This window comes from Gracilinanus agilis, chromosome 4 (assembly GCF_016433145.1).
Source record: "Gracilinanus agilis isolate LMUSP501 chromosome 4, AgileGrace, whole genome shotgun sequence".
Taxonomy (NCBI): domain Eukaryota; kingdom Metazoa; phylum Chordata; class Mammalia; order Didelphimorphia; family Didelphidae; genus Gracilinanus; species Gracilinanus agilis.
The window spans coordinates 422,818,751-422,836,112 of record NC_058133.1 but is presented as its reverse complement, the minus strand read 5'-3'; the positions used below and the strand labels follow the sequence as shown (position 1 = coordinate 422,836,112).

Genomic DNA, 17,362 nt, shown 5'->3' with positions numbered 1-17,362 from the left:
AAACCCCAAATCATGTACTCAAATAAACAAGTGATAAATCATCTATTTTCATCTGCCTTCCTACTCCAACAGTTCTTTCTCTAGAGGGGGGGGATAGCATTCTTTTTCATAAGTCCCTCAGAATTATCCTGGATCATATTGCAGTTAATAGCAAAGTATCACATTTGATCATTCCACAGTGTTTCAGTTATTGTGTATAATGTTCTCCTTGTTCTGCTTATTTCACTCTGCATCAGTTCATGGAGGTCTTCCTAGCTCTTTCTGAAGTCATCCTGTTCATCATTCCTTACAGCACAATAGTAATTCCATCACCATCACATACCACAATTGGTTCAGCCTATCCCCAATTGAGGGATGTCCCTTTAGTTTCCAATTCTTTGCCACCACAGAAAGAGCAGCTATAAATATTTTTGAACAAACAGGTCTTTTCCCATTTTTTTTTTATCTCTTTGGGTTTCAGCCATTTGTGTTAGGTTTCAGAACATATCCCTCCCAGGTATGGGAGTCCACTCTATTGAAAGACTGGGGACAGTGTATTGTAGTGGGCAGCGCACTAGAATTAGACATGATCTAAGACATGGATCTGAACCCTAACTTGGCCTTAGTTGTCTTACCTATAAAATAAAAGGGGAAAGGGCCTTTTAAGATCTAAGTTCAGCCCTAAAATCCATAGTTCAAGAGGAGAAATTTTTTTAGTGCTTTTCCTAAAAGGTGATGAAGTAGGATTTTCTTTTTATCAGGTATCTTACAAGCCATCATTCACAGCTCTCTGATGTCTGTGGCTGCATTTAGACAGTGTAGAGAAAATTGCTTTGAATTCCATACCAGTAGAAATCTTATCCTGGTGGTTCATTCACTTTCCTCACTGGTCTGCTGATTATGATAATGGTTTCTAAAACCTCTTTGAGCATTCAGGAGCTGTGTTCTGCTGGTCTAATGGGTCAAACATTCTTTTGTGGCTGTGGTATTAAGAGTCAGGGTCTAGTTCCAGCCCTGACCCTTATTTAGCTGTGTTTCTACAAGCAACTCTTACCCTTTTTGATTTTAAAAAATAATCCAACACTTATATAATTCTTTTAAGATTTGCAAAGCAACATCATAATTCTTTTAAGTTTGCAAAGCACTTTACATACATTATCCCATTTGGTCCTATTGCCTTGTGAGGTAGGTACTGTTATTATCCCCATTTTGCAGATGAGGCAGTCATGACTTAGACAAGTAAAGGGACCTGCCCAGCATCCTATAGCTTATAAGTGACTGAAGCAATATTCGATTCCAGGACTTCCTCCAAGTCCAGCCCTTTAGGCCACCTAGCTATGAGTGGCAACCTTAGTTTCTTCAATGGGAAGGATTCAATGGAAATCCTAATACCCAGTGTAGCCTACCCCTTGCTAAAATTTATTATTACTGTCCTCTTCCTTTTTGTGCTATGATATATATGCTAGTGTCTATACGTGCTTGGTATTTCTACTTAAAATATATTCTTTATAGACTTAGGTCATGCGTAAAATCCAGCCATCTCTTAAAATATTGCTGTCAAAGGTGGCTCAGAGGATAGAGATCTCGGCATAGGAGGTCCTGGGTTCAGATCTTACCCTCAGACACTTCCCAGCTGTGTGACCCTGGGGGCAAGTCGCTTAACCCCCATTACCTAGCCCTTACCACTCTTCTGCCTTGGAACCAATACACAGTGTTGATTCTGAGACTAAAGGTAAGGGTTTTAAAAACATATTGCTGCCAAAACCCTTTTTATTCTCCCTTTTTACAAATGGATATGGATATACAGCCTTAGTTAAATACACACACACACTCAATTTGTTAAAGAATTCATTAAAGGATGGGAGTGCAGATTGAATGCTCATAGAGTTCTTGTTCTGTTCCTAGTTTGATTGCTTTGCAGCATCTTTTTATATTGGATAACTCCCCTGATTCCTCATTGTGATATAGAGAAGACCTATATTAGAGACCTTTACATATGTACCACCAGCTGGAAAGGCTTTGACACAAGTAGCCAGGACTGAATTCCACATATGTCCTCTGAGGACTAGCCCTGGCTAAGGGGATTAAAGGAAGAGTGGGGAGGAGAGGGGCGTAGGGAGGGGAAAGAGGGGAAGAGACAGAGAGGCAAGGGGAAAGTGGAAGAGATTCCTCACTCTATGGGCAATGGGATGATGAACTTGTCAGCCTCAGCCACTCTTAAATATTGTCCACTTAGTTATGGAAAGGCTGTAGTCTCTGTCAGGCGAGATTACTGATTCTTCGTTCATTTTTAAAGTCTCTCTTTCCTTTCTCCCAGCATTACCAAAGAATTTTTGGAAACCAGAAATGAGGTTAGATAGAAAGGCATTGCCATCTGCAAGAAGGAAATACCCTCCCCCACTATTACCACTGCCATTACCACCAGCTAGTATTTGTAGAGCCCTTTAAGGTTTGCAAAGTCCTTTACAAATTTTATCTCATTTGAACCTTACAACAAACCTGGGAAACAGGTGCTACTCGTACCATTTTATGGAAGGAGGAGACCAAGGTAGGTAGAGGTTTAGTGCTAGCCCAGGGTCACCCCTCCCCTACTATTACGACTGCCATTACCACCAGCTAGTATTTGTAGAGCCCTTTAAGGTTTGCAAAAGTCCTTTATAAATTTTATATCATTTGAACCTTTGCTACTCCCATTTCATAGAAGAAGAGACCAAGGTAGGCAGAGGTTTAGTGCTATAGCTCAGGGTTACAACTAGTGTCTGAGCCTAGATTTGAACTCAGAACCTTTCCACTGTGTGCATTGTAGCTGCTTCATATTATGTTCATGATCACCCTCCAGTATTGTGTTTTGCATGGGAGTCAAGTTGACCAGATTTTAATGGAGGAAATGTCCTGTTTAGGGGAAGGTACAGGCAGGAGCCATGGAAGGAGGAGGATAGATCTTGAACTAAAATATTCCTCAAATTAGAGGTTAGGTCAATGAATGTGTTAAATGAAATTTATAGTGTTCTGTGCCCCAAGATACCAGATGGGTAACAAGTATGCCCTTGTTCAGTCAGCTCAAGCAGGCTGCTATGGGAAGCTTTCCCATACAGGTCTCCAGTATTATGCTTTAATGTGTAGCTCGTCAACTTTGGACTCATCCCCAAAAAGAGTCATTTTAGTTATCTGAGGCAGATTTCCAGAAACGAATAGAAGCCGCACTATAGAAAAGGCTTCTAGGGAACAGGTGCCAGTTTCTTTTAAGCTACTTGAAGCCCCCAGAGAGAGAATGTTATACATATTTTCTTAACTCCTTCTTGGATGTTTTTGCTTCTATTTCCTGCAAGACTTGATGCCTGTGGAAAAGGTGGAATTTGTTTTGGCGTTTGTCAAAAATAAGAGATGAGGCAGTTAAATGTGAGATTTTGCTCTGATTTTGTTTTGGAATATTGAGTCAAAGGAACTCTTGTTTTCTGGAGATAGGAAGGACTGTGTGTTGGAGGAAAAAGGAGAATAATATAATAAAATTCTGAAGTAGCAGAATGTGAACTACTTGACTACTGGTTAGAAAGGTTTGGAATAGCTTTTTAAATTCAGAGCTTACAGGATGTGAATACATTGATTAGGCGTATGTATTTAGCATTATTGAAATCACTCACAAGTATTAACTAAGGTCAGGGTCCATTTTATATAAACCTGTTTGTTAATTCACAATAAAGTAGATAATCTGAATTGGAAAAAATGTCTTGGGTAAGGCTAAGCAAACAACAGAAAGAGATAAAATTAGTGTGTGTGTGTGTGTGTGTGTGTGTGTGTGTGTGTGTGTGTGGTGTGTGCGCGCGTGCACAATTGTCACATAACCATGCTACCCCGGAGTTAAAAAATAATCAACTTCAATATATAAGGCTTAGATAGTCACAAACCTCCAGAGGAGAAATTGTTGAGAGATCTAGTTTTTTGTAAGCCCATATAGTTAGTGAAGATGGAAAGAAGAAAATGAAAAACTAGCTGTGTATATATAGATAAATAGTTGGTTTTGGATTTTTTCCCCCCAAAAAATCCCATACCTTCTGTCTTAGTATCAACTCTAAGACAGAAGCCTAGCAAGGGCTAGGCAATTGGGGTTAAGTGACTTGCCCAGGGTCATACAGCTAAGAAGTGTCTGAGGCCACATTTGAACCCCAGGTGTTCCAACTCCAGACTTGCCTTTTTTTCCATCATGCTACCCAGCTTTAAAATTCTTTTAATTTGGGCTTTGCAGAAAGTTTAAAATGGAAACCCTCCACGTGTTCCTTGGTGCTTAGGACAATGTGATTGTTTCATGTTTGTCTGTTAAGAGATAATGAAGCAGGCAGCTAGATGACTCAATGGATTTAGAGGCAGGAGGTCCTGGGTTCAAATTTGGCCTCAGACACTTCTTGTTCTGTGAGTCTGGGCAAGTCACTTAGCCTCTGTTGCCTAGCCTTTACTGCTCTTCTGCCGTGGAAACTAATACATAGTATTGATTTTAAGATGGAAGCTAAAGGTTTCTAAATAAAAAGAAATAATGTACTTTTCATGTATGATAAATAATACATTTCTTGCCAACTAGTAGGGGAAGGGGTAGAAGGAAGAGAATTTAGAACTCAAAAAATTTTTAAAAGAGCATTAAAAATAAATATTTTTTTTACAAAAAGGAATGACAAAAAAAAAAGAAAGAAAAGAAATCATACAGTTTGAATGACCCCTGAATAAACCTATACTTTAATGATGCATTTTTCTAGCTAGAATTAAATAACATTTTTGAGCTAGAAGGCACTCTGGGGATTCCAAACATCTTACTTTGCAGGTGAGATGAATCTGGATGAGGAGAGAAGCCTTAGCTGCCTCCTTGCATTATTTCTTTCTTTCTTTCTTTCTTTCTTTCTCTTTTTTAAATTTAAAAACCCTTACCTTCCATCTTGGAGTCAATACTCCAGAAGAGTAGTAAGGGCTAGGAAATGGGTGTTAAGTGACTTGCCCAGGGTCACACAGCTGGGAAGTGTCTGAGGTCACATTTGAACCTAGGACCTCCCATCTCTAGGTCTGGCTCTCAATCCACTGAGCTACCCAGCTGCCCCCCTTTGCATTATTTCTTAACAGACATACATATAAAAATATTTTCCTTAAGTAAGACTTTTCTTTGTAGGTTATAGTATTTTCAAAGTGCTTATTGATTTAGTGCAGAAAAAAAATTGAGTAGTTTTTTAGCTTGTCAGAATGTACTCATAGCCTGGACTGACCACAGATCACATTTCCCAGAAGTCTATATTGGAATATGCTGAATGGGTGTCCTGCAGTTTGGTCTTTCCCTGTTTCAGTTCCTCTCCCCCACAAAAAACACGTTCAGCTATGCATGCACAGTAGTAGCTGGTGCAACACTCCCTATGAATCAGATTGCAAGAGACTTTCTTTTCTTCAATAGTACCATAAAGATGTTTTTTTTAATGATTCATCAGGTTAATCAAAAACAGGCCTTTACTTTAAATCAGGATTGAATCCTTCCCTTCCCCCCTCCCCTCCCACACTAGATAATGAAGTTCCTGGCACTGCATGGTCATTATTTCACTTCCCAGGAACCCAGAAGCCAAAAATCTGCCCGTCACCTCTTGGTGAATATAAAACTGAGCTTGCCTCTCTCCCAGCCCTCAGCATCAGCACCCTGGAAATGTGCCACCATCTGTTTCCTGCCTCTCCAACACTTGCTTCTTCTTCCTTTCCCTAGACATAGTTGTCAGATTCCTGGACTGACTGGCTGACAAGCAGAGTCACAACCAGAAGCACACAAGCATGTCTTAGACCTGGGGAACAAGTCAGCCTGTCAGGCTGGTTATTCTCTTAGGAATTGGACTAACTCTAGGAAAACTGTATCTTATGATGCCTATCTGGTCAATTCTGCCCATTTGGGAGAGGCATCCCTCCTTAACTGGTTTCCACATTTATTTTTCCAGGTGGTTAAGACCATTGGCCTTCGGGAAGTATGGTACTTTGGCCTCCAATATGTGGATAATAAAGGATTTCCAACCTGGCTGAAGCTTGATAAAAAGGTAAATGAGGGTTAACTATTTACAGATTGTTAACCTGGGTGTGTTGGCTTGCTGATTTGACATTGACTGTTGATGAGGGAAACCTGAGCACTTTGTTCTCCTTCTGCTTTCCATTTGTCTGAAAGACTTTAAAAAAAAATTTGACTTGCAGATTTCCAGAGAACTGGGAGTCCTGGGAATTAGATATCTTATGTATCTTAATTCCCTGCTTCACTAACCAAGTCAGTGTGGTGTTTTATTGTACAGCTTTTATTTGACCTTGGGCTTCTTGGTTTTTTGGGTTTTGGGGGGGGAAGGGTAACTCTTCTTCTGTCTTTCCAAAGCCGAAGAGCAGTAAGAGATAGACAGTGGGGATTAAGTGACTTGCCCAGGTTCACACACCTAGGAAATGTTTCTGGCTAAATTTGGATCCAGGACCTCCTGTCTCTAGGTCTGATTCTCAATCCACTGAGCCCCCTAGCAACCTCCTGTTTGTTCATTTTAATTAGAATGTGCCAGAGAAGCTAATGGAAAGATTAAAAAAAAAACAAAACTGGGGGTTTTTGGGTAATATTTTATAAAAACATATTAGCTTTGCACCTTTTTGCTCAAGTTGGCTTAATTATACCCAAAGATTTGAGGAAAATTTGCTCTTATTTTTAGCAGATCAGGAATAAAGTCAATTAAACATTAATAGGGGTGATTTTCCCTAAGCCATTTCTTAAGGTAAAAATCCATTTCCCCCCAATAGCATATTTCCTCAAAGTTTAGCATAATATACTATAACAAAATTTGGGTTGCTCATCTACTTGCAAAATGGGGAAAGAGGAGAGTCATTAGGCTTAAAGAAAAAGTTCTAGAGCCCAGGGACAAGCTGTCCACCTTGCCCATCCTGGGCAGTTCCCATGACCTTAGCATCCTAAGGGAGCTTCCAAATTAGGGCTTGCCTTTGGATCTTGAGGCCTCTCTCTTGGCCTCAATTTCCTCATCTGTAAAGTGAAAGGTGTTGGACTAGACTAGATAAAGCCTCCCAAGGGCTATTTCAAGCCCTGCACTCATGCGCTAGAAGAGTTGGCCAATAAACCAGAAGGAGACCTCTGATGGGTCCTCGATGAATGTATAGTGAAAGCACAAAGGCAGGCTGAACTTTTTTCAGAATTTTTTCTTTTTGGTGGAGAGCAGGACTTGATATCCTCAAAACCCCTTTAAAGGATAACTCTTGTTCTGAAAAAAAATCTAATCTTAGAAGACCTGTTAGTATGTGTTTGGGCATGCCCATTATTGCACAGATTATGTATTCTGAAGTCTAGAATTTGATCATTTGAATTTGAAGGGGGTTTGGTTTCTCTTGCCCAGGTCTCTGCTCAGGAAGTCAGAAAGGAGAGCCCCCTCCAGTTCAAATTCCGGGCCAAGTTCTACCCAGAGGATGTGCCTGAGGAGCTGATCCAAGACATCACCCAGAAGTTGTTCTTCCTCCAAGTGAAAGATGGAATCCTAAGTGATGAAATCTACTGCCCACCCGAGACTGCTGTGCTCCTGGGGTCCTACGCCGTTCAAGCCAAGTTTGGCGATTATAATAAAGATGTGCACAAGTCTGGCTACCTTAGCTCTGAACGTTTGATCCCTCAAAGGTAATAGTACCCAGGCCATATTAGTGTTCATCATTCACTTGTGTCATCCTGTGTCAAAGATAGTTATTGGGAGTGGCGGGGCCAGGGTTGGGTCTCCACCGACTTCTGGGTTTTGTACGTTTTTGAAATGAGTCACTCTGGACCTTTGACTATCCCAGCCCACAAAGTGTACTTTGTGAAGAGGTTGTTGACTGCTTTTAGCATAGTTTCAGGTAGTGGGAGGAAAAAAATAACCAGAAAGGAAAAATATCTTGTCCTTGTGGAAATTACAGTGGGTGGGAAGTAGGTGTGACCTCTTCTACTCATCACTGTCTTGAATCCCCTAACAGGAATGTAAATTCCTTAACGGTAGAGAATCCCCAGGGCCAGGCACAGTCCCTTGCACTGGTTAATGCTTAATAAATGTTGGATTGAATTAACTTAGTCACATTTCTTCTAAGAGACTAGCACTCTAGAAATATTGATGGTGGAGACCCCTTAAATCCCTGCTTAAATTTGCTTTGTTTCATCTCAGAGTTTCCTCCCTTCTCCCTCATTTTCTCTCTGTGGGTTTTATAGCCTCATTCCTCTCTAGAGGAAAAAAAAAAAAACGTCATTGCTGACCACTGAAATTTTTCAAACATCATTGGGGCAGGTTTGAGCTGACAACTGTGAAAAGAGACTCTAAACTGCTGTATGTCTCTGTTCTGACTCCCAATTTAGTATGTTCCAAGGTAGCAACAGAAGCTTCTTAGACTTTTAGCTGAAGGAAAATAAAGATTTGTCTGGAGGTGGGAAAGGAGAGAGAGATTTCATAGTTTTCACCATCCTTTCATTAAAAAGTAGAAAGGAAGGGAAAGAAAAGAGGGGGAAAGTTCAGTTTCCGTATTTTTGTATTTCAGAGTAATGGACCAACACAAGCTCTCCAGAGAACAGTGGGAGGATCGGATCCAGGTGTGGCATGCTGAACACCGTGGGATGCTTAAGTGAGTGCTGGGTTGTAGTACAAACTGGTATTTAGGTCATCTCTAGCCCTTCCAGTTAATCTTCTTTACCATGTGACTTTAGTTAGGGATCTCAGAGTAATTAGCTCTAGGAGGCTCTTGAACTGTTTTCCAGTCCTAATGCCTAATAAGGTATTAAAAGTTTTAATGTAACTGGTAGGGCATTTGTTTTGTTGTGGTTTTTTAAAATGTATTTTTCATAATTAAATTATAGTGCTAGCCTGGGGACCAGCCTTTACATATAATTCGAGGAAAGCTCCTTCCCAGGCTGCCCTTCCTTCTTTGGTATTTTTTTTTTTTAGGGCAGGGGGGAAAAAAAAATCTAAGCATCTCAAATAATACAGAAGTTTCTTCCCCCACGACAAAACATTGTTGCCCTGTTTTTCTCTGCTGCTTAAGTGGTATTGGTTTGCTCCTACATGAAATGCAAGATAGTTGCCTCCTCCTGAGTTTTTATTGGACAAAGCAGAACCCCTAAAAAGTGCATTGATCTTAGAGAAACAAAAATGTTTCATGGACAAGAGAAGCCCAGCCCCTGGTGTTGTTTAAGTAAGTCTTATTGATACCTTCAGTTTCTTCCATCACAGTTGTTTCTGGAAATCTCATCTTCATTGTAACAAAGAAAAACGGTTCAGCAAAAACATCCCCCTTACAGTGACCTTCAGCATTCTAGCCATTGTTGTGATTCTAAATGGTGTGTTGCTTGGTTTCCTGATGTGATTTATCGTCCAAGAACTCCTTATTTTCATGCATTGGCAGCATTTTTCTGTTCAATGCCAGGCTCGGAGGGCTTAAAAGAGGGGGTGTTGCTTGCGAGGTTCCTGGCAGCTATAACTTACTGCTTATGGCACCCGTTTGGATGAACCCATATGACTCAAGTAGTTTGAGGGTTGGGGAGGGAGTGAACAAGGAAAAGCAGCCAATGGACTGGTCAGCAATAGTAAATGAAGAAAGCCTCGGGGACCCTGGAATTATAGCCTAGGCATACAGGCCAGGGAAGAAGTAATCTGCTAGTTCAGCAAAGATAATGCCATGTCACTTAATAAAGACCATTCTGTCTGTCTACAAAGACATCTGTGAGGTTCTGTTCTTTTTCATTTAATCCTTGACTATATTAGGGATGGATAGCACCATTCATACTGTGTATCCAAAGTTATAGCAGTCTGTGCTTTTCCACCATTGATTCCTGCCCACCTGAGGTCCTTCCTATTCTGATATCTTCTTTGTTCTTCCTGAGTGCTAAGTAGAGGGGATCGGGGCAGGAGATGACCAGTAAACAAAAAACTACCAAAACTCATCCGTTTCTTCTTGGGATTGCTGTGTAAAATTAATTCTATACTAATCTAGTGTTGTGTGTGTTTTAATCTCCTCCCCACTAGAGATAATGCCATGCTGGAATATCTGAAGATTGCTCAAGACTTGGAGATGTATGGAATCAATTATTTTGAGATAAAAAACAAAAAAGGAACAGACCTTTGGCTTGGAGTGGATGCCCTGGGGCTGAATATTTATGAGAAGGATGATAAGTGAGTTGAAACTTTTCTGCTTTTGAGCTGATGGGGTAGTAGGAATGGGGAACAGATGGGAAATTAGCAGTCCTGAATGTGGCTGCAAGAAGACCTTGGTTCAACTTTGGGGTGGCCCAGGGCAAGGATAGTTCTTGAAAGGTCTGTTTTTACTCTGTTGATGGGCGTGCATCAGAGACTGACAGAGACCTTTCGGGCACTACTTTCTTTCCTTCGGGCTTTGGATATTAAGTGTGTGTGGTACATGCAATATCTTGAAATGTTGAGACTGTTGACTTTATGTGGAGGGGTGGGGGAGCATAGTATATCTACTAATATTTAGATCAAATTCTATTAGACCCAACTGTTGAAGGAAGACAAGGGGGGAGTTAAGGAAGAGTCATTCTAGGAAACCTGTGAAATTGGGCACAAAGAGAGAGGTTTTGGGTCAGGTTGACTCTTATCAGTGCAAGGTTTCCTGCTCCTTTCTTTCTCCATGGAATAGGATATAGCCACTCAAACTTAAGAGGTATAAGTGCCACCCAAATAGTTTCTGCAAACCTTACATAGAGGCCAGAGCCTGAAGGTTCTCTATGAGGCCAACTCTTTTTATCAAATTTATGCTAATTGATCAGTAAATGTTTATGAAGCTCCTACTATGTGCCAGGCACTATGCTAAGTTCCAGCAATACAAAAAAGATGCAAAAGACAATCCCTGCCCTCAAGAAACTTACCATCTAATATTTAAAGAGTTATCAGAGACCCTAAAGGCTACATAAATTATTGTGTCAATATAAAATATCCACTTCACCTAAATGCTCTAAACTTTTGAGTGTTAGCTCATTTATATTATTATATATTATCATTTATATAACATAGTAATATATTATCATTCATATAATATATAGTAATATATTCATTATTTTGCTTATAAGGTTCAGGTTTTTTTTTGTTATTGTTTTGTTTTTTATCTCTAATGATGGAGAGGAAGTATGGTATAGTATGAGAATCAGAAAGTCCTGCTTAATGTACTAGTTGCCTGGTAGTGATTGTCACTTAAGCTTTCAGAAGTGTGCAGTTGCTAATTTATATTGGTAGAGAGAGTTTTCTCACTGGAAATTCCCTTTACTGATGAAATAATAACCCATTCCTGCAAAGAAATCCAAGTCTGGACCAGAAATAAAAAACCCAAACCTAGTGTTTTGCCTTGTATATAGTAGGTATTTAATATGTGCTGATTGCCTTCTCCTTGCCCTAATAGCAATGAATGGAAATTGTAAGGAGACAGACTTAGACTTGATTGAAACAATAAGGAAAAAAGTTTAGCAACACTATCCAAAGCTTTCCTTGTCAGATGATAGGTTCTCCTGCTGGAAACCTTCATGCCAAAGCTTGATCACCATAAGGTGTGTGTGCCCTAATTTTTCTTAAGCCCCTAAGGGAGACAATATGAAAACAACTTTGTGCAAACAAGATACATAGAATAAAGTGGGGATAGTTTCAGGGGAAAGACTCTGAGATGAAGAAGGTCTTGGAAAGGTTTCTTGTAAAAGGTAAGACTTTAGCTGAGACTTAAAGAAGTCAGGAAGCAGAGATAAGAAGGGAGGGAGTTCAGGGCTCAGAGATTTACTTTTGTATGGTCCTATAGTTTTCTGAATCATAGCTCCTGATTCCCAATGAGTCAGTGTTCTGGAAGTGGGATGGTTTAATGAGAAAAGTCTGAAGACTTGTTCACTCCTGGCACTGACAGTTAGTGGCCTCATTGACCTTATCTGTCTAATGGGAATAATACTACTTGTACTGACTTCTCACGGTTATTGAGAAAAACCCTTTGAAGTAGATGAGGCTTTAAAAATGTGAATTATTGCTACTCCCAGGTCCAAATTGTTGCTACTCCCCTTGTGTACCCTTCGGTAAAATGAAGGTATTGGCTAAGATGAGTCCCATAGTTCTAAAGGTGTGGTTCTGTCCTTTCCCCCCTATTCCTCCCAATTACCGCTGCAGATGAATTAATAGGATTCCAGATTTCAAACTGAAATAGACTTTTAGAGGTCCCTGAGTCCAGCCCCCTCATTTTTCACCCAGGCATAAGTGGTAGAATTAGTATTTGAACCCAGGTCCCCTGACTCCAAATCCTTTTCTCTCCTTGTACCTTGCTTACTTTCTCCCAATTCCACCCATTTGTTAACCTTCACACTTAAAGTGAGCTTCATTTTCTGTGATCTAAGTATCATGGAGGAGCAGAAAGGAAAGATTTTTTTATTTCATAAGATAGTTTGGTTTAATCAATATGGAAAAAAGTTTCATGATTTTCTCTTTCCCTGTGAGAGAGACTCAAGTTAGGGAATGATGGTTTTCAGCCATCATTGAGGCATCTCCATCATAAGGACATACACAAATGAAAGGGAAAACTGAGTGCCCACCATGGGATTGGAGAAGAGTGAGACTGCCTCTAGTCTTTGAACTGGTTTCTTGAAGGGATGAGGTTTTGTAATAGAGCCATGGTTGTCCAAACAGGTTTTTCAAGCCACATATAATAACCATAGACAGGAACTTGCTGATGTCAGCTCATAACTGCCCCCAAACCACAGCTCTTTCTGTCTTTTCCCAAGAAGGAGTTCAAGCTCTATCCAGCTCTCTCTTTCTGCTTTTGGTTCTCTCTTCTCCCTACTTGTTGTCTGATGGGCAGTTCCGTTATTTGGTTTTCATTTTCCCTGAATTGAAAAGCTTTGACATTGCCTCTCTCTTTTTCTCCTCTCCTGTGACACATCTTTTTGTTATTTCTAAAGCTGCCCTACACTGGAATCAGTCTGTTGACCAGTGTGCTTTCCCTTTTGAACTGAATTTAGAAGTCAGTCACAATCAATAAACATTTATTAAGCATCTACCATGATAAGTCCTTGGAAACTTGGGCATTGATTAAAGTGACTTTAAAAAAAATCATTCATCGTAAAACTCTTTACCTTCTAAGTTATCATTTCCAAGGCAAAAGTGGTGAGGGCTAGGCACTGGGCATTAAGTGATTTGCCTGAGGCTGGATTTGAACCCAGGGGCTCCCAATTCCAGGCTTGGTCCTCTATCCATTGGGCTACCTACCTAGCTGCCCCAATCAAGGATTTAAAGTCAGGCTTGAGAAACATTAAAGATCATTGAAGTTGGAGACTTGTCCAAAGATTATGTTAAATGATAAACTTTTTATTTTATTACCATATGCATATGGTAATTAGTATATTCAATATATTTACACATCAATCATTAATTACTAATTTATTATGCTGGCCAATAAATTAATTATTAAATTGATTGGCTGCGTCGATTACTTTAATAAATTAAATGATTGTGCGATCATTAAATTAATGATTATATGAATAGTGTTTATTACTGTATATGGTTTTTAATTTATTTTTATTATATGTAAATATGCGCATATTTATATATGTTTATATGTAAATATGTGTGTATTCTGGTTTATGTTATCTTGTATAATAAAATGTAAGTAAAATTATATATATATATTTCTATAAATGAATAATAAAGTTAGCCAGTATAACACATAACATTTATGTTTATATGTGTTTGAGTGCTACATATGTATGTACACACACACACACACACACACACACACACACACACACACACACACACACAATAAAGAGCTGATTTTGGAGTCAGGAAAAACCCAAGTTCAAGTCTTAACCCTGATGCCTCCTGGCTATGTGAATCTGGTCAAGTCAAGCCTCTAGGCAATTCTCTGCCTCCTCCTGAGCTAGCAGAACAATTGTTGGCATGCATAGTTTCTGCAGTAGCAGGTCTAGACCAGAAAAGCCATTGCTAATTGGTAATGCTGAATTAAATATTTAAATTAGTTATTCCAACAACAAAGACATTCAATGAATCTGTTGGTAGAGATAATCATATGATTAATATTAATAATACTTTGGATCATTAATGATGATGACAGTAACTCTGGGAGGTAGATGCTATTGTTGCTTTCATTTTATAGATGAGGAGACAGAGTTTAAGTGACTTTTGCCCAGGGTCTCCCAGCTAGTAAGTTACGGCCACTTCCTTCCCTTGTGCCACCCTCCATACCTCCTTTAGGTATGTCACTGAGACCCCATTTGCTTTCTTGTCCTTTCTTTTGTAAATGGCTACTTGGTGGTTTTCGGCATTAGATTGTAGGCTCCCTGAGGGCAGGGCTTCAAGTATCACCCTGGCTCCAACAACCTTCTCAGCATGTTCTAGCCAAAAGTGTTGGATTAGGAACTAAGGTTCAGATTTCATCTCTGCAACCTGTATAAGGTAGGACAGTTCACAAGACTTCTCTGGTTCTCAGTTTCTAGTAAAATGGGTCTGAGTGGGTTAGATTGGATTTGATCTCATCTCTCAGGTCCCTTTAAAGGCTTATATCTATATTCTTTACATACTGTGCTTCCCGATTCCCACTCTCTTAACTGTGTTACATATTAGGCTAGGAACACCTCTTTAAAGCATCTGATTGGCAAGGATGAAATTCTAGTAGGAGAACTTTGGATTCTACTACTTCTTAGCACAAGTCATTTATACATATACTCCTTTTTTTAAAAATCCTTCCAAAAATGCGTGTTGGCTAAGGGGGTAGGAGGAGAGTTGAGGGGAGAGTAAGAACATGAATCATGTAACCATAGAAAAACGTTTTCTATAAAATAAAATAAATTCTTCCAAACTTTGTTCTGTTTTTCCAAATGATGGCTAAGCGTTAAATCAGCTTCTGTAATAGATTGGCTTCCATGATCAATCCTTTCCTTTTAGCACTGAAAACATGCTCATAAATGGTTATAGGTTCTATTTTATATATTCATGGTTTTTCAAAAGGGCAGGCTATGGCTGAAGGGTGCTCCCAGTCATCAGAGATCCATTGGTGGCAAGATGCCCAGACTTATGACCAAGTAACAGGAAAGATGATGGCACAGCCTGATGAGCTCATTTTTCTAAGAATAGCAACAAAAATTCTGTATTCTTGAGATGAGGGAGCATGTAATGATAGGAATACATAGAAACCAACAGCTTCCTGGTTGTTTAGTGTTTAGAAAGAGTTGTTACTTAGTCTTTCTGGTCCCACGGCATTAATTGTGCCATTGCAAATTGAGCAACACTGGTGTGGTTCATTGTTTCCTTCTCCTTACCAGTTCACAGCTCTGATGTTGGCTTTCCACAGAAATTCAGCAAGCAATTGACTGTACATGTGCAGAAAAAAAGCAGAAGGCTAAATCAAAGCCCTTATTATTTTTTTTCATACAGTCCACATATATAGGTTGTTGATCCCCTGTGTGTGTGTGCGCATATATATGCATGTATATATAAATGTGGACATTACTTTTCCTTTTTTAGATCTTATATGTGCCCAGATTTAAAGAAATAGCTTAAAGCAAGGTCTTTTTCATCCTATCTCTGAGGCTTACTACAAAGTCAAATTGCTTAATCGCCTTGTGCCTCAGTTTCTTCATCTGTAAATGAGAAGGTGATCTTTAAAGTTTCTTTGTGGCCAATATGCGAGCTACATATCTAAATGGAGATTGTTTCTGACTTTATCTTTTAATAATGTTTCAGGCTATCTGCTACATAGCCATGGATGCTTCAGCCGGAACCTAGGCTATCTTATCATTAGGATTACAGTATTGGTTAAATACTTATGGAAATGTCCAGTGTGATTCAGTGGAATGAATGCAGAATTTGTAGTCAGAGACTCTGGATTTACTATTTCTAAAACATGGCATTGGGCACTTATCTTGTGGGCTTCCATTTGATCACCTGGAAAATATGGATTTGTTGACTCCTCAAATGCTTTGAAGTCTTAAACATAGGATTCGGTAATCCAGATGGCCCATTATATTGGGTGCTATGTGAGGTAGAAGGGAAATCTCAGGATCCCTACCCTCAAGGAGATTTGAAGTCCCAAGAAGATATGATGTATAAAAGGTTAGGGTACAATAAGAGGTTTTAATAGTCATGCAAAGCATTGAGTTGAAAGGCATTTACTTAGCTAGTATTTGAACACAGATTTGTGTATATGACAAGACACAATAAGATTTAGAATTTCAATTTAATTGGCCACTTAATAAAACATTTATTAAATGTTTTGAATATGCAAGGTGCCAGGGATAAAAGACAAAAATTAAAGATGACTGCCCTATCCTCCAAGGTGCTTACATCATAGTTGGGAATAAAATATCTAAGATGGAGAGTAAATTTATGATAACTTTGAAAAAGGAAATCATACTAACTAGTGAATCCTAAACAGGAAAACCTCCTGTTTAGTAGGTGGACCTAAGGTTCAGCCTTGAAGAAAACTGGAGGAAAGAGGGAATCGTATTTTAGACATGGGTACAAAGTCATGGAGATAGAAGATGAAGTCTAGACTTCTTTATCAGGATGGTAAAGTGGATAGAATGCTAGACCTAGAGTTAAGAAAAGTTATCTTTCTGAGTTCAGATATTTACTAGTTTTGTGACCCTGGGCAAGTCATTTAACCCTGTTTACCTATAAAATGAGCTGGAGAAGGAAATGGCAAAACCTCTCTAGTATCTTTGCCAAAAAAATGTCAAATGGGAACATGACTGAAAAACAACTAAAGAGTATGTGAAGGGAAATAATGTGAAATGAGTCCACAAATAATGGTGGTGGTGGTGGTGGTAGTAGTGATGATGATGATGATGATAATAATAATAATAATAGTAAGTTGTAGTTAGTAGAGAATAAATGCTTGAAATTTTGCAGAGTGCTTTATGAATATTTTATCCTCAAAACAACCCTGGGAGGTAGGTGATATTATGATTCCCATTTTACAAATGACAAAACTGAGGCTGAAAGAGATTAAGGAACTTTCCCAGGGTCACACAACTAGTTCATCTGAGTCCATTTGTAGATTGGAGCCCAAACATAAAGAGATTTAAATACTATGAGTTTGTATTTTGTCCTAGAGACAACAGAGTCTCTAAAGAGTGACTGTTGGGTTTTTTTGGGTTTTTTTTTGTTTTTAGTTTTTTTAAGCCCTTACCTTCTGTCTTAGAGTCAATATTGTGTATTGGCTCCAAGGCAGAAGAGTGGTGTGGGTAGGCAATGGGAGTCAAGTGACTTGCCCAAGGTCACACAGCTGGGAAGTGTCTGAGGCCAGATTTGAACCTAGGATCTTCTGTCTCTAGGTCTGGCTCTCAATCCACTGAGCTACCCAGCTGCCCCTTCAAGAGTGACTGTTAAGT

The 17,362-nt window shown here is 39.3% G+C and overlaps 1 protein-coding gene across 1 annotated transcript in view; it reads left to right on the top strand.

Annotated features, from left to right (window-relative positions):
* The window catches only part of EZR (ezrin), a 71,042-nt gene that overhangs the window by 39,767 nt on the left and 13,913 nt on the right, over positions 1-17,362 (top strand). Inside the window, exons 4-7 of the mRNA XM_044671788.1 lie at positions 5,931-6,026; positions 7,362-7,636; positions 8,518-8,601; positions 9,999-10,145. Of these exons, the coding sequence (XP_044527723.1) occupies positions 5,931-6,026; positions 7,362-7,636; positions 8,518-8,601; positions 9,999-10,145 (602 nt within the window). The remainder of the gene's footprint in view (positions 1-5,930; positions 6,027-7,361; positions 7,637-8,517; positions 8,602-9,998; positions 10,146-17,362) is intronic.